Source organism: Xiphophorus maculatus, chromosome 9 (assembly GCF_002775205.1).
Source record: "Xiphophorus maculatus strain JP 163 A chromosome 9, X_maculatus-5.0-male, whole genome shotgun sequence".
In the NCBI taxonomy this organism is placed as follows: domain Eukaryota; kingdom Metazoa; phylum Chordata; class Actinopteri; order Cyprinodontiformes; family Poeciliidae; genus Xiphophorus; species Xiphophorus maculatus.
In genome coordinates this window covers 4646651-4673636 of record NC_036451.1, presented here as the reverse complement: position 1 = coordinate 4673636, position 26986 = coordinate 4646651, and the positions used below count along the sequence as shown (strand labels likewise).

Below are 26986 nucleotides of genomic sequence, written 5' to 3'. Positions count from 1 at the left end.
AACGTTTTTGAGCTCTATGTCATGTTATTATGTTATTCTATCATCACTAGACACATCTGGAGTGTTTGTTTGATTCTTTCATGCATCCAGCTGAGCTTCCCGCTCATAGAGCACCCCTCCCATGTGCCTTCCCCACACACACAGCTCCCCCACACTAGCAGCAGCACCAATTAGCAAAAACCCATAGGACATGTCTCCAAAAATAAGGACTATCTCGCTGAGTATATTTGCAAACTATAATATACATTTTTACTTGGCTGTAGGAATATTTGGCTTCTTCTTCTCTGAGGAGCATTTACGCTAGTAAATTTTGTATCAAAAGATCACGTATGTATAACGTTATGTTATATTTAAAGGGGCACAAGGAATGTAAAAAGTTTATAGTAATGTAAAACCCCAACATATTATTATATGTAAAATAAAATGCATCAGACTAGAATCTGCTGGTATTCTGTGGCATGTTACCACAGAATACCAGCAGATGGCAGGATTTGTTGAGGTTTTTTTTTTGTGCTGCAAACACTTAAAATTAGCTTAGCTCTGAAGAGTTGCATTTATTTCAGGTTGTGCATGGACATCTCTTTTTCTGGTTGGTCTGTCATTGGTGTTTTTAAGCCCAGAGAAATGTTGAATTGGAGGCTTGGTTTGTCCATTTTATAAAATCTTTTTATCCACATTTAGGGATCAGTAAATGCTTTTTTGTAAATAACTTTTCACCTTGATGTCACCCATATTTATGAATTCTTTTGGCAGAAGCCATTGCTATCTTTATAATGCCTTGTTTTACAGTGCCTTGTTTTTTGTAAACCTTTGCAACATATCCCTTGCAGCAAAGGATATACATATCCTGGTATGTATATCATACATACACCATAGCTTTTACATAAAAGCTATGGTTGCACAGCATTAGCTGAATAGTGCCAGTCTACTTCTCCAGATTGTGCATTACATATATGTCCCCCCTCACCCACAACTAAAGATATTTAGAAGAATTAAATTCTAGTCCTGTCACATGTATTCTCATTAAATTAAAGTCAGTGTTAGCTTCAACAGTTTTAAAATATTTTTAGACAGATGCACATGGTCGTGGCAGAACAAATTACAAACATTTTTAGAATCTAGAATAACCAGGTTAGTTTTTTTGTCTCTCCATAAGTGGGTTTGCATGCAGACAAGTTGTGCAAACACAACATAAGTTTTCAGTGTTGCTAAATATATCTATCTACACAGAGGTCACGACTGAAAAAACAGAAAATGTTATGGAAAATGTAAAGGAAGCCTAGATAAAAATGTTTCCATTTATTTAAATTCCATTAACTGACATTATTATTGACGTGTTTTTTACGTGTCAATAATAGATTTTTATGCTACTTATTACAATTTACTTGTAATGTTTGAATTTAAAACTAGAACATTTAGTAGTAAGTGTACTAGTATGTTTAAAGGAAAAAATATCACATTCAGGACAAAACATCTAATTGTTTTTATGAAATGTAGATGTCATAAAAAATATATATTGTAAACTTACTACAGACACTGCTGTCACCACTACATTTTGTGCATGTCTGTATGTACTCATTCACATGCCTCATTTTACCCTGTCATAGACAGTTAATGAGTACTTAGACAAACACGATCACACACCCCTTTCCGGAGGCTGGGCTGCTGTCAGTCCTTTGTGCTTGTTGGTTGCAGCTGTAGCCTGCGTTGCCTTGACGTCACACAGATCGATCCTGCTCCCAGTGCAGCTTGGTGAGCACGGTGACAGTAAAAAAGGCTGCAGAGTGAAGCAGGGCGGAGGTTTGAGTGAATTGAAGGGGGGAGGAGAGAGAGAGAGGGCAGAGTGAAACCACAGAGGTATTCCATGCAGGGCAGGACAGGCACAATCTGCTACTACAGAAATAGTCACTACACAGGACAGTGTAGGGTAAATATTTTTCTGCAGTAATGAGTGCACGACTGTTCTTGGGTAGTCACTTCCATATTATCCTGTGTGTGACTAAATAATGCCATTCTCTGCATGGTATGGTTGACTCACTGCACTGACATAAGGTAGGGTGGTGAGGAGGGGTGATTCTGTGTTTGTTTACCACATTTGCCTATTGTTGGTTTTAATTGTATGAGCCTTTTTGCTTTTCAGTTCTCCTCTGTGCCTTTGTAAATGTGTGCTTATGCAGTGTATGCCGATACTTATTTGTCAGGGAACTGAGTTGGTTAATGCAGCGTCCCTTTTGAGCTGTGGTGTCAGGAGATTCTAGCTGTAAGCCATGTGACTTTGCAGAGAGCTACAGAGATTGGCTGAGGTCATCTGTGACCTCAGCACACTGCCTGTGTCCCTCCTCAACGCTGTCGCCCCTCGTTAAAAACACACACACACACACACAATCCTCCCTCCTTCCCAGTCTGTTCTCCGCCTCCCCTCCCTGCCTCTTTTTCCTTCAGTTGGCTTTTTCCCCACCGCTCAGCATCCTCTTCTGCGTGTAGGCTAGAGCCACAGCAGCAGCAGTAGCAGTAGAAGCATCCATGGCTTAATGGACAGCTAGCCTAGCCCCTACCCCTCCTCTCTCCTCTCTTTTTCTTCCTCTCTTCCTTTCGAGCTAGTTGACAGGCAACGTCTGGGATTGTTGGAGGCTCACAGTTAGCCAGGGCGTTATCCACGAGCTTGCAGCTGCTTTGCTGCCCATCAGTTCCACTGAATATCTGTAACCGGGGGCTTCTTCTCCTGTCCCCCTCCCCGTGCCTCCTGCTTTCATTTCAGGCTCTTTGGAAATAGAGGAATGCAAATCTGCAACCATGATGGAAGGTAAGCTGTTTTTATTCTAATTTTTTATTATGCTATGAACTCCCCATCCCACCCCCACCACCCATTCATATATATATATATATATATATATATATATATATATATATATATACACACACACACACGTATAGGGTAATCCTTCTTTATGCCCTTGTCCTACTGTGCTTCATCTGCTATGTTTGGGAGGTTCAAATGTCATCAGCCACTCTTATTTTAAGTGCACATTTCAGTGACTTGCATGTTATTCTTAGAAAAGGGCACAGCCACTGAATGTTTATGATAGAGGCACAATGGCGAGGCTAATTGAAGCTTGTACCTTAGCGAGTGGGTCCGCATATGTTGGAGTACCCCCCTACTCCTTTTTGCCACTTCCCATCATGGAGGATTATTTGGATTTGTTGTGCTGGACAGCTTATGTGCCCATCTGGCTTACTTGTATAAATTCTCTTTGTATGATGTGCTCACCCTGTCTCTGCTATGTGTTCATACCACTGGCACATTTAACACGGTGGTGTTACGAGAATGTTGCATCTGTATCAGGATATGAATTTTAAGGTATAATTTGCCCTTCGCCTTTGCCATTGTTAGGGATTTGAATGTAGTTTTAGGATCATATCTCTTTAATTGATGACATCACCAGAGGTAGGCCGGTGATATTAGTATGAATCCCTATGGTTCTGCAACTGGGAAATGAAGCCCTCCATCCATCTGTTTCCTTTACTCTTTTTTATTAATAAATTTGAGAATCAGTGATCAATTTCTGTTAATATCCCCAGAACAAAATTCAGGTGTCAAAATTATTTTATTATTTAAGCAACCTTAAAATATCTAAAACTTCATGAAAACATTTTGGCACAGAAAAATGCAAAAAAAGTGTTAATCAAACAGTTTGTAAAAGAGGACATCATTACTAGTGTTCACCATCTGTTTCAATGTTTCAAGCAACTCTAGATTCTTAATTCAAGTTGATTTAGTAATATTACTGAACCCAGAGCTGTACTCTGCCAATTAGATGAATTTTATTAGCATGAAGTATCGAAGCGTGCATCTGTGTCTGTATATTTAGAAATTAGAGGATGCAACTGCTTCCTCCTCCTGTATTGTCTTGAAAGAAATCCTGGGAGATTTTCAGAATGAGATTTTCAAAAGTATTCCTAAAGTTCCGGTTCATTTTTCACAAATTTACTTTTTGAGGTTATTTTTAATATTACATTTACACATACATTTAGCCATGTTTATTTGGAAGTGCATGAAGTGTTGGCCAGGTGGTATATATTAACATATCTGTAACGTTTGCAAAGAACAATTATTGTTATAGTATAGTCTCAAACTGTAAAGTTATAAAAATCCAACCTTATTAAAACAAATATTTGTAATAAACTCAACAGTGGCACAATTCTTGGTATCTTCAAGCATACTGTAAAATTTTATGTCAAGTATTTCTAGGACTTTTAAGTAATCCATGACTTTAGCCCTCCCACAGTCTTAGCACTATGCTCAGGTGGAGCGTGACAGATGTTATAGCAGGACAGCAGGGGAGCGATACAGATTACAGGTGGGCATTTCTCGTCAACCTGTAAGTTTCTGAAACCATGTAAAAAGAAAAACCTCGTAAAAGCCCATGCGGGGTCAGTCAGGTCCTGCTGGGACACGCACAGGGTAGATAGCTATCCAATGGACCCTGTCTCTTAAGACCGCTCGAGGGTTAAGGATATACCTGAGGGAAATGCACTGCTTGTTTCTATTAGCAACTAACCACAATGTTGGAAGAGGTTCCACGTTTATCTTTCTATAAAGTTAAGAAGATGGTAATAGCGATAAAACAATTCTTTAAAGGTTACTGGTTAGTGAACTGCAGCAAAGACATGCAATGACAATCAGAAGCTCTTTGCCAAGAAAGAAATGTTAATGGTAAAGCCTTTTCTTTTCCAATGAGATCTGTTAGGCATGGTGATGAATCTGTGATGGTGTAGGCCTGTTTCTCCTACAAAACCCTGGGAAACTAGTCAGGTTGCATGGTGCCATTGACTCTATTGGAAAAATGATTGAAAAGCCTGTTGAACGTTATCAGTAGAATGCCAGACCTTTGATGGAGAGAGAGAAAAAAAGAGGAAACATAGGGCTGACAATCTACCGTCCATTACTCCCCACTTGTCCAACGACTGGGGGAAGCTGTTTTTAACAATAAGCTTTATCAAATAGGAACATTTTTAGCCTAGACTTAAAAGTAGATAGGGTGTCTTCCTCATGGATTAAAACTTGGGAGCTGGTTCCATTGGAGAAGAGCGTGAGAACAAAAAGATCTGCCTCCCAATGTCTACTTTTAGAAATTCTAGGAACCACCACTACTCCTGCAATCTGAGAGTGAAATGCTCTGTTGGGATTGTATGGAACAATCAGATCTTTGATGTATGATGGAGCTTGATTGTTAAGGTTTTTATATAAGAAGTATAATCTTAAAATATACTTACAAATTATGTTTACAAATGTACCACTGGTAACTTCATTAAAAACTGTTATTTCTTAATGTTAATTTTTTCACATTAAATTCACAATAGTTTAATGTCCTTTATAATACTGCAATTAAAAAATTTATTATTTTAGGTAGTGGTCATTTGCAGGTTTTCAGTGGCATTAATACATGTGGTCAGCGCTGCATGAGAGTCTTGATAAATGTGCAATCAGAGGTTCAGTGGCAGCACAATAGAGTAGTTAAGGTTTGAACTTGTTAGTCATGTACTATTCCCTCCTGATGACGGTTGTGTTTTAAAGGTTAAAATTGGATCTTGCTGTATTAGAAATGTTTTTATTACCAAATACAGAGTTTGAAATATTTGAAATGTTGAACACAATTTTTAATAAAAATAAAGTTGATAATTAAGGACATATTTCAAATACAGATCTTTCCAATTTGATCACCAAAGAGATCAGTGACCTTATTTAATGTTTCTTCTTCTCTGGCAAGTGAGCTGTCCTTTCACTGTCTGCATTACGTCAAGCCCCAGGTTAAGTAACAAATGTGATGGTAAAAAGCACTGTTTGCATTTGCTTTCCTTCCATTAGCAAAGCTAGTACAAGCTTAACATAGAGTGTGTTAGGGCAGGATTACGTTCAGGTGTTAAAATTGGATGCTAATCCTGGCTAGCTCTGCTTTTTAAAGCCCAGCGCCACTGCCAGCATGACTGTCTCTTCCTGACACACGAGGGTAGAAGATGTGGGAGGGTTACTTAATTGTAATTAAGATCAGTAGAGGTGATCATCCTCATGCTGGTAGTTGGGATTGCCATCTCTTTTCCTAAAGACGTGATCTTGAGAAATGCAAGAAAGATATGGGGCACTTTTATCATAATAACAAGATAATGCAGCAGTGTTATCTCTGCAAATTATTTCTGACTGGATGGGGTTTAACAGTTAACAAAATCTGATGGAATCTTGGCATATCAGTGTTTTAGTGCTTGCACACTGTCAGATGAAGCAATACTAAAAACAGGCATAATGTTATCCTATCTTTAAGTAATGTCAATTTAACTGCGTATTTTTCTAAGGTGCGGAGAATTTAATAGAAATTAGCAACCTGAGTTTCTTGAACACAAGTGCTGCTTAAAGGGGGAGTTGTTTTAACTATTTCATCTTAAAGTTAGCTATTACTTTACTTAGGAAGGGTATTTTCTGCTGTATCTTGAAAGAATTTCTTTTATTTTCATAGAAGTGCATCACAGTAAATCGGAATAATAGTTCAAAGTTGTGTATTTGAACAATTTAAATCAAAAAGTGAAATACATATAAATTCCGTTCGTGGGTTTCCAGGACTTTGTGTTTATTTCTGTTAGCTGAGAGCTAATTATTACCCATAACTGAATTTCTTAGAAAATTAGATAAATGAATAACACCAAAGAAAAACAGATAATACGGAAAAGTCCACCAAATAAAAAGAAAGCCTATGTACTATGTATGATATGCACTTAGTGCTTAGTCCAGGCTTCTTTTGCATAAATTACTGCATCAGGGCAGCATTGAGGTGATCTAATGTAGCACATCTGAGATGTTAAGAAAGCACATATTGCTTTTATAGCTGGGTCCTGTTGCCTAAAGTAATAAGTAACAGTGGTTTGCATTGAAAAAAATCCCTTTAAAATTTGCTTCAGTTGCACCTTTCCTTGAAGCTTGTAGTGACACAACATACGGTACGTTATAACATTTATTAGGGACATAATCAGTGATTATATATATATATTTTTTTGCTGAAAAACTACACTGCTCAAAAAAATAAAGGGAACACTTAAACAGGTGTTTAACACTTAAAGTGTTCCCTTTATTTTTTTGAGCAGTATATATAGCAATGGATTCCTTTTTACCATATCTCTAAGTGAGACCTCAGTCAACACTGCTCTCATGGGTGGAGTTACCACTCACTAGGACGTCACAATGGAACTGCTAACAAACAAAAGCCCAGCCAAAAGAGGGTTCAGGGGAAAGAAGGTTTTGTATCATAGTCAAAACGTGCCTTTTGGGGTTTACCTCAGGCCAGTTTGCTCATTAATCATGCACAGTGATATTGTAGTCAATAAATTGGGCATTAAGCTACAGGCTCTGTTGGCAGGTTCCAAGTCATGTAGCAAAATAAAATCAGCATCTCTGTGTTGTCATCAGAGGGAAAAAAGAAATGATCTAAAGTGACCTGGTAGACAGCAGCGGTGACTTTGAAAACGCATTGGATCAAAACCATAAGATGGCATGTCTCCCTAAAACCTGACAGATTATGGAAACTTCACTGTAAATGTTGAACAACTTGAATTCTGTGCCACTTTGATCTGGGCGACAAAACAATAACTATATCTATTGCGATAGACACGTCATCAATATTAATAGAAAATACATCCGATAGAGTGTTAATAATTTCACTAAACTCTGATCCAGAACCGCACAACATCCTGGAAGATGTAGGCAGAAGAAAAGCTTTAGCCACTCTACTTCTCACGACCAGCTAAGCAAGGTTGATGGCATTAACTAATTCACTCACACTTTGGTAAATTAACAACCTGTTGAATAAGGCCCCGACATACTTTGGTGTACTTCACTCCTCAGATGTCTGCGCATGCTCTATTAAGACTCAATGTGAACCTCTGCCGAACATGCCCACACAAAGGTCACTTTTTACCACTGCATGCTCAGTGACGCGTTGATTCACACAGGAAACTGCTCAGCAGGAAACAGTGTTCGCATCACGCTGTTTTGTATGCAACACCGAGCTGATAATTTTGAGTCGGCACGAACAGTCAAATGGATGCATCAAACCTACTTCTTTCCGTTTCGATTGTGGGAAATAAATTAATTTTGTCTTGAAAAATGTTGTCACTCGATACGGCCTGGATTTGAAGAAATCCAGTGACGAAGTTTGGTCTACAGCACTCGGCAAACAAACTACTTTATTTAGGCTTACCCTTCTTGCAGCAAGTGTCATTTACTGTCTCCTGGACAACTGCTTTCTGGTAGTCTTCCCTTTGATTTTCTAAGTTGTCCAAGGGACTGAAGTTGAGGTATTCTTCACATCCATCAAACTGAACAAAAATAAACATTGAGTACAACACTAAAAGTGCCATGAAACTGTAGTCGTTTTATAATAAAATACTGATGCAACTCTGTTTTTTTTTTATTTCTTTAGCTGGACTTGTATACCTGAAAAAGTATTTAGAAATTTTAAGTACTGCTGCCATCATTCAAGTCTAAGCATGCCGCTAGTGTATTTTTTTCCCCCATTCTCTCTGCTTTAGCTTGAAAGACAGTAAATGAGAGCAGATGAGATGTGTGTCTGTTTTCAGTGATTTAGATCTTTTTACAGCACATGCTAAACATAGTAGATGCTGTGAGTTTTATTCCCACATTCCCATATAAATTGTTCGGATCTTTGTTTTGGGCATCATATTTTACTTTGCAAAACAGAATATGTGGGTATTCCACTTTGGCCCTTAAGATAGGAAATCCTTATATTCCCTACTGTTCTCCCCATAAAAAATAACTCTTTAACTTTCCTTTTGGGCAACAATAAATTAAAATGTTTTTTGTGCTTTACAACATTTGGATGAGTGTTGGAAATGGTTGGGTGAATAGTCTTAGTCCAAATACATGTAGGTTTAATCCAAATCCATTAACTGCCAGTGTGATCTTCTTTAGAGGAAAACAAATCAAGTTAAAACGTATACTTCTGATTCCTAGAGCCAAAACCCGACTCCACACTTTACATATTTGTCCATGTTTATGTTTTGAGCGGAACAGCCTTCTAATCTCTAATGACCCTTTGGCATTTCCTGTGTAGTTACCAAAAGAAGAAACTTAAGTCTAGTCTCAACACTGATAACACTCAAACAATAGAAAAACTAGCATGTTGGCAGAATGCTGATTACTTTGAACATTTTTCAGATTGTTTGAAATAGTATGGCCTACGACATACACTTCTTGGGCTTTAGACACATAGTCCTGTTAATCCTAGTTACCAGTGATTGGAATTAAACCGTCTCACAGAGGTTGGATAAACCTTTGACTGGACTGTAGCAAAGTAGAGAGCCATATGGTGGACTCCTTTGCAGTCTTTACGTCTGTAGTCATAGAAGAATTTATCTCCATTATTTTTGGCTTATAGTAAAACTGAGCAAAAAGACTCGGGAGTAGCTGATCTATTATACATGTAATAATTTTGTTATTGAAATAGATTTTTTTTTAATACAGAAATTAATAATTTCTGTTCTGGGAATTTGTGGAAAGGAGCTTTCATAAGTATCGCTTTCTGTTGTTTTGAGTTAAACATGCCTGCGCTTGGACTGCTTTTTTGAAATAAATTAACAACCCCCAAGTGTTTTTCAAATAATTATGACTCTATCTCAAATAAAAACCTTGATAAAGACACATTAATTTGCCCTAATAATTTTCCTTCCCGGCTTCTTAAGACTGTAAAAAAGTCAAATTAAGGTCTTAGTTTGCTAATGGATGCTAAAATTGACACAAAATGTTTTTTGTCTCTAATTTCAGCGGCTAGTAGATTCCACAGCAGTGCATGATATCTCCTGGCTGTTGTCTGTAATTTGCTTCTTAGGAGCCAGATATGCTTGTATAATATTGTATAATATTATTTTTAATGTTATTTGGGAAGTAGGGATTGCCACATGACATAGTTAGTTTTCCCCTAATTTCTTAAGCTGCAATGTGGCACAATGATGAGGCAAAGTGGATGAGGACAAACGACTGCTGAAGTGGCTCAGTACAAAGTAAATTGAGTGTCTATTTTTTCCAAGCTGGAGGATAGATTGGTGTTGTCACTAAGCATGTCTGCAGGTTCAATCTGCTCATTCTGCTATTTCACCTGTCTGATTTTTACCTCTGACTCATGCCTCTCTAATCAAGCAACTGACAGGGGCTCTTTGTGTGCACATTTTTTCACTTTAACCTACACATTTTAATTTGTTGCTGAATAAATTTGTATTTGATTTATTGAAATGAACCCAGAGGTGCAACTCATTCCTTATCAACTTTTAAACACTACTGTGCTAGAAGCTCTCTATAATTCAAGATAAATGATTATTTACATGCCAATTAAAGTCCAGACATGTATATTATGAGATTATGAGATGAAATTGATTTCTGTTACCTTGAAGAAATGGTTTGATGAAATGAAACAGAACAAAGTAAAACTCACTTAACGTAACATAGTTTATATCCAAGCTCAACCTCAGCAGTTTTATTAGAAAAATGCCATTTTTATTGCTAAACTATGATACAAAAATTTTGCTTCCATGGTTATTTTTTGCCTTTATTCCATTTTACAAATAATATGACCATCATCACATTGCATATTGGTCTTTTGCTTTGCTGGAAAAGTGAGACTTATATGAAAATAACCCTTCCATATGCGATTTGCAGCTCTCACACTATATGTATACTGTACATGTCCACCACTGCTACAAAATCTACGAAACTGCAATTTAAAAACAATGCAGGAAGGTGGCGGACTCTCTCATCTTACACTATACTATCTGCATGGTGAGGTGAGATTCTCTCACCTCGACATTCTGAATGCTTAAAACTGAAAGTAAAAGTGACAACTGCCTTGTTTTCTGATTGATGTGTGATGTAATCAGTTTGTGACTACTTGCGGGTACTTAAAATGTTGGAATTTCAGTCCCACTTATTATGACATTAAGGCAAAAGTAACCTTGTTACCTTGTTCTTACTTAGCAGAATACTGTGAATTCCACAACATGATCCAAAAAAAAAGGACACATACTGTAAAAACATGACAGGTGATATTCTACAAAATTCTCTTCATTTCCTTACAGTTTGATCCTGGTAGCATGTTTTCAGTACAGTAGCATACATGTTAGGAAACTGTGTGATGGGAGCTTTGGGATACTCAAGCCCAAATAAAGTGAAAACATGTGGATGGAAATTTTGGCAGCAGCAGGGTTTTTTTTTTTTTGCTCAAGAAATTTCTGTCTTAGTACATGTTAAATTAATATGTGTTCAATTTAATGACACCTTAGCCTAATTACAGTATCATGACAAATTTGCTGTAGACGCTCTTAAGTGAAATACGCTGAAAGGATAGAAAGCTGATTGACTGCCCTGACGTAGGTTCTTCAGTGTCTGTATGAGTCACTGGATTTTCCTAATAACACAAGTGTGCACACATATGCTAACACATTTTCAGTCGAACATTTGCGTGACTTTGCAAAAAAGCTTAGGCAACACAAAGGAAAGCCAAGGTGTTCAGATATAACTGTACCTCTGAATGGATTTACCAACAATCTGGATGATTGACAGCAGGGATTAGGAAGATGGGGAGGTGAAGGACAGAATAAGAAATGAATTTACTTTTTGCTACCACCATATTTATTCCCAGTCACAGCACAAAAAGCTGTCCAAAATCATCTTTCTTTCCTCTATGCACACACACCCACTTATGCATACACTGGCATGCTTATGTAACGATGCCCAAGATTCAGAGCCAGATAAACAGACATGTTTGTGTAATCCACTGGCAGCTGGGGGAAGATGAAGTTCTTCTATGGCATAATCTGACTGTTTTTATGAGTGATGTATGACATTCATTTTGGAAAAACAGTGTTGTCAGAGGATTATACAGTTTTAAAATGTGTGCTTTTGGCTGGTCCCTGCTTTAGACATATCAAGAATGTGAATAAATTTGAGTTTTAATATTCCTTGAATTAGGGTTATCCACATCTTTAATGGTGGACTTTTATATTTGAGTAAAGATTTTACACGTGGCTAATTGGATAAAAACAGGAAGCAATGCAGATCACTAATCCCAACAGATTGAGGGTGCTGTTTTCAGTCTGAGTCGCCTCTCTGCCATGCTGCAGTCAGAGTAGTTGGTTATTTCCACTCATAAATGTTTAGCCTAATTTAATATCCCATCAGTGGCTTTATTTATAAACTAGGAAAAAAGCTCTGGTGCTGCAGCTGCTGTTGCTGCAGCAACTGTGTCATCACTTTGATGTAACTGCGGGTGTCCTTGTGTTAATCTGGTTAATGACAAGACAACAAGGAGAGTCCCTACTGACTGCATCCAAAAACAGTGTTAGCTAAAAGAAAGTAATTACATTTATTTCAGTGCCATATTTGAATGATTTGTTTAATACTGTTAACAAATTAGGGGTGTCGGCCTGAGAAAATGTATCTGGGATTTTTATGTAAAATATACCTGTAAATATAGTTTGTGATTCATTTAATCGTTCATCTTTCTTTTCTATTATTCTCACCACTCTGAGTTTTGGCATCTTAGGCACTAAAGTCTAGATCAAGATTATGCAGGGCAGTAAAAGGTCATTCAACTGGCCAAATACAGTGGAGTGGATCTCAACAGTCTGCTCACCTTTTGTATCATGCCAGGTTTTTGTGAAGTAGCAATTGAGACCACGCTAAATAATTTTTTAAAACTTATGTCATATATACAATGACTTAAGAGAGCAGTCTTTTGTGCCTCGTTTCTACTGAGGAATACAACAGGGGCTGGTATCCTATTTTGTCTGTTTCCATTGTACAAGTGACCCTTAAAACCGCACCATGCCTGGGCCTCCTTTGTGGTACTGTACGAAAATGTCACTGCCTGCGACAACAATGAGACTTACTTGTGTGTTTATGTTTAACCCTTTTTTCGATGCAAAAGTTCTCCAAGTCAAGTAATCGTGAGGTCACATCTTGTCCACAGCCCCCATCAGTTGAGTCCACAGATTTTGTGTTAAATTAAAAGATTGATATTCATCCATTTTGACAAAAAACGGTTCCATGTGAAGAAAATAATCCCCATATCATAAAACTACCTCCCCAATATTCCACTTTGTATGTGGTGTTCCTTTGACACCAAGTACCAAGTTTTATTTCATGAGAACACAAGGTTTCCAAACAAATTTAACCAGGCCTTGATATTTTAATAAATTTTAATAAAAGGCATCTTTTTTTGCCATCATACTCTATAATCTAGACAAGTGGAGAACAATGCAGTGATTATTACAATTTGATATATTGAGTTGCTTTATGAAAGCCCTCAAATTTTGCTTCGAGTGCTGTGGGACCTCTCTTGACCCCCCATGACTGTTTGGGTCATATACCTATAACTATTACAAAGAATGGCATGTGTACTTATTATGTTGTTTTAGGTCTTGACTGGACTAGTCAGTTAAAATTAAAACATTTTGGTTTATAATGTTGAAACAGCCGCAACATGAGTTTTACATCAGATTTGAGTCAATTCAGATTATTATGTCTACTCAAATGATTAGGTCTTCTTTAACCTCACTGTAAGGACATTGACCAGCCATATTCAAAGTGGCATACAGCTCAGAGGAATAGACACTGTATTCAATTTCGGAGTAAAAACCAACACAGAAAAACAACTGACTCAGGACAGAGCTACAGTGGATGGATGAGTGAAAAGTGTTTTATACATCCACTCCCTGGAGAGGTGGAGGGGAAACAATCTGAGAACTAGTAGAGTTAAGAGAACGATGGTTGGTGATGTGAAATCTCCGAGCAAGTAAGCGGCATAAGGAGTAGCTATGCGTGCGAGAAATCCCCTGGGGAAAGTAAGGCCAGAAAAGGAGAAACTCATCATCAAAGGCCTTCTTTTTGTTGACTCACATCATTTTATGGTCTTGATCTGGGGTGGTTTTTTCATATCTGTGGGGAGATAGACTTAAAAATATAAAGCAGAATGTCATATTTTGTTACCATCTCTTTATATAACAATTGCTTATGTCAATCCATCTATCGAAAATTGACGGATGGATTGAGCTAACAGCTCTGGCTTTAAAATCAAAAAGTGGTGACATTTGTCATATAATATTAATTTAATTTTGTACATGATGTGCATATCTCAAAAGCTCATTCTGCTTGGCCTAACTGTACTTGACATGATTAAAATGAGAACAGTTAAAATGTTTTTTTTTTCTTTTTTTCTGTGTGGGTTGTAAAAGATTAATCCAATTAGTCAATCAATAGTTCAAGTGTGAACTCATTTTACTAATCTGCTTACATATTTTCTAGTTTTCTTGTTTATCTTTCAATCACCAGGAATAAATCTTGTTCTACAATGTATTTCCTGGAACACTCACCTTTTCTCACATTTTTCCTCATGTCTTTTAAGGACTCTGCTATTTGATTCTTTACCCTTTCATAGATATTTGTATTCATACATTCATTAATGTCAGCTTTAGCTCAAAACTTGTTAGAAGAGCTTTTGCTTTCATCAGTGCATGTGTGATAAATCCCCTCTTTGCCAACCCTGTGGACTTGTCAGGGTTGAATGCTGCATGTCTATTTGGACTGCATGGCTACAAGCCATACCAGTGCAAACAGATGTCATTTTCAATCAGCTGAGGATGCACTGGCAGGGTGACGCACAGACAGAGCTACAGGAAGAGATTAGCAGAGTTTAGTTTGATACTGGATGGCTCGAGAGATGTAGAAATAATGGGATCCTGAAAAGGTTTATGACTAAGAGTGAGACAGGTGTTGAGTATTGGATTTGGAATATAATGTAAAAATGAGACATTTAGTTCTTTGTGGAACACTTGCATAACTTATTTTCAGATACTATTAAACTGAGAAACACTGGTTTTACAGTGGGGCTTTTAGAATATTCTGTTTCTGTTCCCTGTTTTCATTTCTGTTTTGTTCAAATTACAGATACATTTTCATACACGGTCATTCTAGATGCTTATGCTGCTGGCATTAAATCTCGTCAGTGTTTTAGGTCAGTGTTTAAGAGAATTATAACTTGATGCTTAATTCTGAATTGCTTTATAGTTTACGCTTTTTACAATGCTATACTTGCACTGGCTTAACTTTGTTTGACACACTTTTATTATGTTTTTGTCTTTCAACTTATTGTTAAATTCTTGAGAGTAACATAAATGATAAAATAGATTTTCATGTTGATTACAGTTGTGAACAAACCATAATCCTGGGTTTATCTTTAAATAACAACAAAAACTCTGAGATGACATATTTGTCATTCCAATGGCATTTTTTTTCACAAATGTTTCCTTTTAACACTCAACACATTTTTGTTGGTAAATCAGAACGTTCCCATAACATTTCAGGGTTTTCTGTTTATGTGACCACAAAGAAAGCTGGAGAGACAGTCCTCTGTCAGCCACTGGCCCAGTAGCTATCAGATGGATGATTCATGGCAGATAAGATTTCATTAGCAGACATCAAACCACGCCACAGAATAGAGGACCCATTGATTTTCATCATATCAGCAGAGCGATACAGCAGTGAACAGAACAGAAAGGAAGGGAGATTTCAGACCTAGAGATCACACTGTGCATCACTGAAACTAAAACATAATGTACAATTTACCAGTCGTATGCAGATCCTGCTATACAGCGATGTATGGCATTGTCAGCTGTGCACTTTTTGCTTTGTTTGTTTTTATTAGCAACAAGGGAAATATTATACATTAATTTTGTTTTGAGTAATTTTCAAACAGTATGATTTATTTAAAAATACACATGCATTATATGTTAACTGTTTTCACTGGGAGATGTGCTTTATTTTTAAAGACTGCTCTTCATAATATAATACCTCTGGTATTTGCCATACTGCTTGACATAACCAAAGCTTTTAGTAATTCCTCCTCATTCATTCTTCACAGTGATTACGCCTGGGGTTTTTTTTCATACTGGGGTGAGTTAGGAGAGATGTGCCCCACAGTACACAGTATGCAGGCATGGCCGATCTTAACTGCAAATGAAAGAAAAACTGAACCTGGTCAATTAAACTCTATTTATAGAGTTTAATTTATAAACTCTATAGGATTTTAGACCACTAAAACAACGTTATAGAGAAGATCTTTGAAAATATTGATACCCTTTTCTCTCCACTCAAAAATGGGGAGATTTTTCTATTCTATTTCCCAGAATAGAAAAATTGTTAAATATAGGAGAGTATTTATGCCGATACAGGTTGGCATTTGTATGATTCAATACTGTATGGCAAGCTGAGCATATAAGAAATAATGGGGCCTAACTGTGATTTGGCCTCTGTTATGTTAGAGTACACAAGGTCCTGGAGCCTGTATGGTCGGGAATGATTCTCTTCAATTGATTTTCAAGAAACGAAAGCCTTAGGACTAAATTGTACAAGCAGAGGTTGGAGCACAGATGACTAAAAGTACATCTTGAAAAACTTCGGCAGAGCTCAGCTGCCGAGTGTTTTTTTTTTTCTCGTTGAAATGTTCTTAATTTCAAATGAGGTCTTTTCCCATTCCTTTCGAATTTAGAGAGTTAAGCTTTTCCCAGTAACCCTTTGGTGTTTCAAGAGGAATCACTGAGAAGTAAAAGCTTTCACAAGAAAGAGTATTCATTTTAATTAATGACATGCTGGCAAGAGGAGAGTTTGGGAGTTTTGACCAGCATTGTAAAGCTTTCTCAATGAGGTCAAATTCATTCTGAAAGTTATAAAATAAAATATTTTAAATAATTTTCTTTTACTGTATAGTTCTTTCTTTATTTTTCTCAGTTTCTACTTGACTTCCTGTTGAATCTGAAAAAGGCTAAGTAGGCCATGAATCTTCTGCAGAATATATTATAATTTCAGCTGGTCTGATTTGATGGTTTGCATTCAAAGCACACAGATGGGATCTTTGACAAAACTTGTAGACTCATGCAGAGAGAATTTTTTAGAATCTTCTCTAAATAAACCACAAACCTCTCCGCAGACAGTTTTATTTTCTTTCATTTCTAAAGTAAAATTAAAGTCGACGTGAACAGCTTTCAGAAGCATGTTTGTTCAGCTCAGATTTTCTTCTAATCATGAAACATGAAAATGTTTCTCTCTGATCCATTGTCCATTTGAAGATTTGACTTCAGTATAGCCAATATTTAATTTAGATGTACTGTTTTAGATTCTCTTTACTCTTTCCCAGCAAGATTTACAATTCATTAACGTGTAAAGCAACTCATTGTATTTCTTAGACTAGTTAATCACAGTCTTTTTCTCCAGACCCTAAAATTTCAAGTCTTACAAAAGATCCACCATAAAATTCTGTTTCTGGTTCTGTTTAATCACAACGGAGGCCTGTGAGGGTGGAGATGATGAGGTGTTTTCAAGCTTCAGGCTTCACCCTCGATGATCCTTCCTACAAGCATACACAGTTCAAGCTTACATGCTTACATGAATGTGCTGAGTTTTATCCACAAAGCTTCTATGCTTGAAAAATGCTCTCATTTCTGCTGCCCTGTTTTATTTTAGAACTCGATTAGTTGCATTAACCTTAAACAGAGATTCTCACTAGTATTTTCTTTCAAGTCCAAAAAAAAAAAAAAAAAAAAACATCTTTCTTTGAAGGGCAGGACAATTTAGTCTCAAGTCTTTAATCATTGACATTACTGTTGTCACAATCGGTTGCATTCCACCTAGTCTGCTTCCTGTAGGAATTCAGATAATTATCATTAGGTCTAATTTAACACGTAAATATTTAACATCTTTTTTAGAACATCAACTGCCTAATTTAAAATTTTGGAATGAACGGAAAGCGAGTTGCTTTGGCGTCTTAAGCTGTTCACACAGAACAGCTTAATGAACACACAGAAGTCTGATTGTGGTCGCATTTAATTAATAGCACAAACAACATGAACAAAATTGGAATTTAGTATCAATGTCTGTTATGTGAATGTAGTCTAAGTCAAGCTGGAAGTATCTGTTTTTGTGACTGTTGGGAGAAGAAATTGGAAATTGGAATGTGTTTCATCGAGTCTGAATCTGTCTGCCTTTGGATTGAGTTGACACATATTTGGATTGATTTGTCTTGTAAAGTGCCTTCATATGACACCTGTAGCTATTTGCCACTGTCTTAATAAACTGAATTGAATCAGACTTGTAAAATTCCTATCACCATGAGATAACAACACAAAAATACAGGAATATAAAATTTTTAATATTGGGAAAAAAAAGAAAAAATCCATTTAAATTGATATGATTTTTTTTTATTATGCGTAAACATTCTTTTCCTTGCAGTATTTACATGAGGTTGGTGATTACCCATGTTTCTTGAAGTTATTTACATCCACAGTGAGAGTAGTTGTTCCCAGTGTGTTTGTTTGGCTCTGGTCAACTTGCGGGTTATATAAGTCTTTAGGAACACAGAATTGCCGGGAGTGACACTTGAATTGATGGTGTGTTTCTTCTAAGTGCTTCCAGATCTTGTGGTTTCTCCCCTCTTTTTCTGCCTCTCCCTCTACCAGCCCTTCATTCGGTCTTCTTCCTCTTGTTTAATCTGTTAACAGCATTGTTTTCTAACCCTGTGCCTTAACAGATGTGTTAGAGGTTTTCAGTAAACCCTTTTCTCAATGAACAATAGACCGTCAGATGAGACATTTGTTTTGCAACTGAAATCTGGCCAGACCTATAATCTGGGTGTGAACACATAGGTGGAGTTTGTGGTTGGCTTTTACCAAAATGAACTGCGATTAGATTGGTGGCAGGAAACATGTAATCCACAGGAATGTATACCATTTTTTAGGATCCTAACTCAGTAAAAGGTTAGAAAACACTGCTGCTCATCCTCGTGAAACAAAAGGAAATGTTAAAGCTTTTCTCTAACGTAACAGTTCTATTATTTCTCCCTCTTTTAAATGTTTTTTTCACAATTATTTTGTTTCTACAAATCAGTTAATTACATGTTTTTCTCTTGGGATACTTGAAAGGCGGATTTAACAAGGCTTTATCTGAGGGACTGATATACAGTATGTCAGCTTTGTGTAGCAGTCTCATCTGGACAAATCCACACACAGATGCACACGCATGTTCTGTTCACATGGCTGCAATCCTGATTGTCATTCATGTGTGGAAAGTCTCTAGATATGTTCTCTATTCATCTTTCTCGTACAATGTTTTATGGACAGGTTAACTAACTTCATCTATTCAATTTCCATTTTAATATTAAATTCTAGTTAAATCTATTTTGTTTTTGTTTTATTTTGTATAAGTATGGTTTATTGTGAATTTTTGTTTAGATGGAAATGAACATGAGCTGTTATCTGTTAAGTGCCATGAGCTGATCACTGTGAACAAAATAAATGACTATGTACAGCTAAGGTATTTGTAAAGTGTGTGTATCCATGACATTTGTACCTTGATGGTTCTGTACAAAAATCTGTTACGTTATCCTCCAATGCATGGTATGGCCCTTTCAGTTGCAAAAACATTACAGGTAATGCTTCAAATGGCATTATTGGTTCAGAAAGGTCAAATTTTCACTTACCTGTTGGAAATTAAACACAAATGCATCTTGTGGTCTTAATTCTGACTCACAAAGAGGGAGCTTACCGAAGGTCCCTGAATTTATCCTGTTTGGCTGTGCACATGAAATGTAGAGACGGTGGCTAATATAAAGTTTTCTTGGCACTTCTGACAGTTTATATCTCTTTAAACCAGTGAGGCACATAGTGCAGCAAATTATATATATTTTTGAGCATGTTTCTGTTGTGTTTTAAATAATTAAATCAATACAAATACAAATCGACTTTTAATGTAAGCAATAAACAGTTTTATTGTGACAGTTTGCCACCCAAAAAAACTAGCAAATTGCATTGTTTTCTGACTTGCAACCAGAATGCTCCAAACTCAGCTGTTTTCTAAATTTGATTATACAATAAATTTGTGCTTAAGTCTAAATTGCTCTTATTCAAACTTGTGGTGAACCAAATGAATCATTTATAAGGTGATAGACTGTGTTAATTTGTTGGATTTTATTCCTGGCACGATTGGATAGCATTTGGAGGTTTGGCACAGAGTTGGTGCACAAAGGGAGTGTGGCGTGCAAACATCACATTAACCAGACAGTTGTGTTTTTCCAAGACTGACCTCACACACATACATGTGCTAGTTTATGCAATTTATAGATAAAGCCTCACACAGAAACAGAAAAAGAAAAGGATTGCTTCTTGTAAGGAAAAGGGGAAGACGATGTTCTGCATCTTGCTAGCTGTTTTTGCAAAATAAATATTCAGTTTTTTTCCTCCTTGTGGCCTCCGTGCAAAATGCTTATTGACTATTAAGACAATAAAAAGGAAGAAACAACACTTAAAACTTGTTGCAACACCTAGTACTGGCTAAGATTGTTTTGTGGACAGAGGCCTGGCTAATAAATATTTGAAAGCCAAAATTTGCTCAGTAGCTTTAGCTTTCTGAAAAAGCTTGGTTTCTGTACCCTAGCTCCCTGTCATCCACACACATCATAAAGTGTACAACAACAAAATGGCTTCTCTAGAAATCTATTTTAAAGACCCTTCACAACGAAGGTAATTGGTTTGGGAACATGTCAAACTGCATAACCAGATAAGAGCTGCATTTGATTTCTTTTTAAAGCTTTATATGGATTTAATTTTATTAATGTGGTGTTTTAGTCAATTTGCTTGTTGTACACAGAATTAAAACATTCTACAAAGTGAAAATATTAACACAACTAGTGAGTGTCCATATCACTGTTGAATGTCTTTTGTGATTTATTAATGGCCAATCTGTTCTGTAGGAGTGCTAAGCTGACTCATCACTGACTCATGACAAATGTTAGCTTGTGTTTGCTGTCTGTGTAGCGGTATGTGTGTATGTGAAATAGGTTTTCATCATAAGACCATAGATCCTTTCTCATCCATCCCCCAATAAGAACTAAAATCAGGTGAAAAGATCAATCTGAGAGTTTAAAAGCATCCACCCTCTCATCAGTGAACCACCCTGGCGTACATCCACACGATCTTTTGTTTTAATACTTATGTAATGAAATCACAGTATTTGATTCTAAAATAACAAAATAATGAAGGAAAATTCTATATCTCTGCTAACAACCTCTCCACCACTGCCACAACCAGGATGTTTATTTCTAATCAACAGTTTTGACAATGAAGGCAGCTTCTAAAGTTGATTCTGAATTAGTGTAGAACTGTTCAGTTATGTCTACAATGTAGTCCATCTAGTTTTTTGCAATTCTTTGATCATGGAAATTCATGCATAATCAAGATATCCTGCATTTTTTTTCTCAGTCATGCATAATTGTCAGTTTATTGCAAGTTTTCTGCAAAATGGTTAAAAACATTGGTTTCAACTCCACCTTAAGTCTTTTTTTCTTCCACTGCAGCCACATTCTTACTTGGTGTCAAGTTATAGTCTGTGGTTGATATGGCAAGTAGCAAAAGTCACATGTACTGTCATACATTAGCGCAAATACTGTAAACATTCTTTGCAACTACTTCTAAAGTGGCACCACTGAATTACTGATTTTTGGTTGCAAAATAGCACAAGAAAAATCTCACAATCCTGGAGTGACTGATGTAGGGATAAATGAATCAAGAAACTGGCTGGACAGTTTTTAGTCTGAATGCTCCTGACCCTTTAACACAAAAATCGAATTGTTTTCCTGTCAGTGAATGCACCATATCTAAGCAATACCAAACAACACTGAAAAAAGTGCTCCTCGGTGTGGATTCTGTCCTCAGTGAAATGGACTTAAAGTGAGCCATTTTCAGCCTATCTGAATACACAGAAGGGACGGAGATGTCAGAAGCCATTTAAAAGGAACCTACTGTTCCTATGAAATGTCAAGACTTGTCTCTAATTCATTTGTGCAGGGAGAGAGGGAGATTTTTGAACAGATAACAGAAAGATAACAGAGTAGTGCAAAGTTGCTTTATTTTTGTAGGTTTTAGCCTCTTTCTGTTACTAAACATTCTGAATTTAAAATTTTTTGTATTCTCTAGAAAATACATGCAGGGACCACTGTTTTAGTATTGCTAGTTGTGCTAACCATACTTTTTACTAATTTAAACAAAGTAATTTATCAGCCGCATAATCTTTTTTTTATTATTATTTAAACCCAATTGTATCTACTTTATCCTTTTACTGCGGGTATCCCTTTACAGCTGCTTTAAATGGATTTGTTTTGGCTCCTATTCATATGTACTGAACTGCTTTAGTGTTTTACAATTTAGATACATTTCTTCTGACTGTTACTATGATCACACACCACTTTGTGGTGAGACTGTTCTGTTTTCTCCCTTCTCCTGCTTATAAAATAATCACTTATGACTTGGGCAAATGAAGGATTTAAAAATGCATTTAAAATTAAATAAGCAGTGGTAGCGATTATTGCACAATTTGTCTAGTAGATTATCTTCACAAAGGAGGCTAAGATTTGAGTTTGTTTGGAGAACTGCTTCAGAAAATAAACTTTGTCCGTCTAAATAGAAATCATTGATTTGCAGACCTTGCAGAAGCATGCAGGCTCAGACTGCTTCTGTTTTTTGAGTTTGTGTATTGATTTTCTTTCTGCATCTGACAGATGGCCTTGACAAATGAGCTTATAAAATGGATATAATTAATCACATCACTATAAAGACAAAGGGAATGATTAATATCATTGAATTAAAAGATCACCGTAGTTTTTTCTTTGTTTAGTCCCCTCTGTGGTAACTTTTAATAGTCTCCTGAATGCAAATGCAGTGGGTTGGTTAGATTGTTTTTTCCTACTTAATTCGTGTGGAAAGGTCAATGTGTGAAAGCCAGGATAATTTATTTATCTGTGCTGTAATGTGGTTTAATGGAGTAATTGGTTGGCTATATTCATGAAATTAGAAAAAATCCCTGACAAGATGTGTCCTGAGGGGAGTTGCATTTTGTTTATGCATTTTGTAAACATTTCTTTTTCAGAGATAAACAAGCATGGCTGTTCGCACAGTGCTTAAATAGTAATGTTTGTAAATGTTACATAAGTCCACGACATGTCTTTTCTATCGTCTCTCCTGACACAGGATTGGTATGTACTTAGGAACAGAAACTGTCTGTATCAAAGCTGCACTCATCATTATGCATATTGCCTGACAAATCCACTCGGCCACAGAACTCTCTGTTTTTGTGGCATAGATGAAACATTTGAGCAACTGTTTCTCTCCAGTTGATGTCAACATTTGTACTTAAAGCCCACTTTAAGACCTGCATATAATCATCCATTTGTTGTCTATATTGTAAGGGGACCTATCTTCAGGCGAAAATAGTAAAATTTTATTTTAAATTTTCCGCTAGGCATCGGTAAGTTTGATTTAAGTTTGGAAAATCTATCAAAAATAGTCGTGAAGTGGTGAAGTGGTAGGTTACTCTTGCTGTGATGTTGATGATCTGGGAATTAAATTTAAGTTTTCTATTAGTGCCCTAAGTGGTTGTAAAATTTTGAGGCAAATTAAAGTAATTTTAATATTTTCAGTTGAAAGTATCTACAATGTTGACAATAGTGAAGTATTTGAGCCTATTTTGCATTAATTATGTTGCCATATGTTGCTGTTTCACACTTGGATTAATTTTTATTTTCTCTTATGAACCTTAGCTTTAAAAAGTCTTTAAGTGGAAAGATCGAATGAATGTCTACTTCTAAACATTTATTGGTTCTAAAGATATGTTAAAGCATGTCTTCTGGGATCTAATCAAACTTCAGAAAAAAGTTTCATTATAAATTGGTCTTAATTTAATGCAAGTTTTTTTTTATGTGCTTCTACAAATAAAAGACACACATTTCAAGAATGTTAAATTAGTCTGAGACATGAACATGCTCAAACCTGAAATAAGGGATGGAGAGAAAACATTTTTCCTGTAACTGCTGCTCTGGTCTATAAAACTCTGTAAAAAGACCAGTTTAAAATACATTTTTCCCCCTGTGACTTTGTGCTGGAAAAAAAAAAATCCATGTTAAAAGCTACTTTGCTGGTTCTGCAGCAGGCTCATTTGCCACACAGTCCTTGGGTGGTTGTTATTTAGAGCCTTGGGCAAAGAACCACGAGTGCTGGTTGTTTATGGAGGCAGCAGATGGGGGAGGGAGCAAATGGACAGAGATGGCTAATGAGCGGCCAAAATACACAACTTTTAGCTGCAAACTACACCTTAGTTCCAAAAAAGATTTTTACAATATTTCTGCGTGTAATTTCCAGTGCATTAGAGATAATCATAAATGTCTTTTTTGTTTTTTCAGATCTCAAAATTTACTTTCTGGAATGAAATGATTATCTAATGATATAAAAGCTGCTGATTATTTTACTCATTAGTTACATATTGTTTACTTAAACATAAAAGTGAATGCAGCTGAATAACCAAATAGAATATCTTAAATAGAAACAGAATGGGAGCACAGCTGGATGCCTCACCACCATCTTTTGTTCGTCTCTGCACCAACTGCCAATACTCTAATATAGGGGCAGTGGCTCTGATCCACTTTCTTTTAGTGAATGATGTCTTTTGAGAAAACATTGCTTTTTTTCTCTAATTTTCTAAAGTGTTTGTGGTACATTAAAATGTGCTTAACCTAACATGTATTTAACCAATTGTCTATTTCTGAGAGATTGTGTATATTGTCAGTGTAACTGTTGCACTTCACTGTACAACCACCTGGACTGTGCGGTCCAGTCCCAATTTTAGCATCCACAGTCTCAAATGCAAACCGACACCATCTCTTTTTACTTTTCTCTGCCACACTGACACAGCCGCTCTTACTGAAACACACACTTTGAGCATGGAAACACAATGAGGCTGATCATTTATGGTTGTGTTTGCTGGAGTTTTTTTATCCTGCAGTGCTGAAGTTTAATGTTTTTGCTCCATGTTAATGAGACAGGAAGACATTTCCATTAACACCTTCTGTCAGCATTTCCTTCCCTTAATTAAGAGTGGACAAACTGAGAAGATTGAATTCATGCTAGAAGTTAGATAAGTTGCTCTATTTCTTCCTATTGGAATAGATATAAATATTTATGAATTTATTTTTGGTAAAAACAACAAACAATAAAAAAAACTTAGTCAACATCTGTTGGTGCTTAAGACCACTGTTCCATATCTAAACACTGAAGTTGAAACCTGATATACAAATTATAAAATGGCACTTTTTTTTCACAAACATTGATATTGATCAGATACAAAACTTTCCATATATTTACTAAGAATTTGATGGCCTTAACTCTAGTAACAGCGATAGGCTTTTCACAGTATTTGACACTTTGGTCCATTTCTCCTAAGAGAATTGACGTAATTGATCCCCACCACTTAAATCTCCACCCACTCAAACTTTCTATGGTGCTGAGATCAGGGCCTTGTGATTACCACGCCATAACATAACTTTTCTTGGCCTTCAACCAGTTTGTAACTAATTTGGAGTTGTATGTTTAGGGCCATTGTCCAATTTGAAGTCTCATTTGTGCCTAAGCTTTAACCTCCTGGATGGCGTCTTTATATATTGTCATGATGTTTTCACATAATGTTATTTTCTCATTATGTTATTTATTTTGTGAAGTGCAGCAAAGCATTACCACCATGCGGCGCTGTCATCCCTGTATCGCAGTTGGGATGATGTTTTTAAAAAACCTGAACCCTCAAATTAAACAATGGTCATTGTGGATAAAATCAATATGTATTTTTATATTTCCATTGGATATGTTCCTGAGTGCATCTTCAGTCTTTAATCTGACATTGTATGTTGATTTTGCAGTAATGGCCTCTTCCTTGCTGAATGGCCCTTCAGATGATGTTGGTCCAGATGATGATTATATTAATCTCCATTGTCTTCATGAGCGCTTTTGCTTTGTTCTGGGGTTTATCTGCACATTTTACCCTAAATCACACTCAGTTTTGCAACTCAAAACCCATTTCTGTGCTGAATAGTGTCATAACTAGACATTATCATAATATTTGTACTTGTTTGAAGTGATTTAAACAGATCAGTATGTCACCTTCATACATCATACATAAAGTGGTTTGCAATTCTCTTCATAACATATTGCTTGATGTTTTTTTTTTATTTTAAACACCTCTGTTTAAATCAAATGTTGCAAATTTACCTGTCAGAAGCTTAGAAATCTATAACATTATTATTCCTTTTCCAAATTGCTGAAAGGAATGTCATTCTTTGTATATGTAAACTTCTGACATTGACAATCTCCTTATTCTCAGATTCAACAGATATAAGATTCATCTTTATAGTAGTTTCTAATCTAAAACAGAAAAACTTCAGTCCGATTTAATGTTGATGGTGAGGAGAAAAGAGTGGTTAGATGCATTTTTATAGATTTGCATATTTTATACAATATATCTCTAGAAGCACTGTTCTTCACTGTGTAATTATGCTTTAAATTCTTAAATGCATAAACATCTAGCTCTGATTAAAATGTAAAAGAAGGGCATCATATTTAATAAAGGCCCGATTTCTAGAGTTTAGAATAATGTGTATGATTTCTGTGCAGTGTTGTAAGATCACTTTACTGTAGCTGCTCATGTTGAGCATATCTGTCATTTCTGTTTATTCCTCTCAAGGACAGAAATCATTCTGACAAAGGAGTCTTTTAAGCCTTCTATTTCCTATTTGTCACTCTGTTTGTCTACTTGACTGGTCCATCTAGCTTCCTTTTCCCTTCCTACTCTTGTTTTTTCCTTACAGCCTGCTCCTTTTTAACCGCTTTTTGTTTAGGGTTTTGCTTGTGTTGTCATGAAATTGTGCTTTCATGACAGCACAATTTCTCAAAACACAAAAATTTCTTCCTTTTGTTGTATTCCTGGCATGCCAACCTGAGCATGTTCCCACACACACTCCATACTGATTTAATGACCCAAACTTGAGTTGTTTTTTTTTTTCAATGTTATAGG

The 26986-nt window shown here is 36.3% G+C and overlaps 1 protein-coding gene across 6 annotated transcripts in view; it reads left to right on the top strand.

The window, feature by feature from the left end:
* The first annotated feature begins 2231 nt into the window (after positions 1-2231).
* sgip1 (SH3 domain GRB2 like endophilin interacting protein 1) overlaps positions 2232-26986 on the top strand; it is a 57844-nt gene continuing 33089 nt past the window's right edge. For 3 of the 6 annotated variants that reach the window (XM_023339499.1, XM_023339501.1, XM_014470573.2), the window contains exon 1: positions 2233-2803. In XM_023339499.1, coding sequence (XP_023195267.1) covers positions 2794-2803 — 10 coding nt within the window. In that variant the 5' untranslated portion in view covers positions 2233-2793. Of the gene's footprint in view, positions 2804-26986 lie in introns of all 6 variants that reach the window. The other 3 variants (XM_023339503.1, XM_023339500.1, XM_023339502.1) reach the window with 2 other exon arrangements.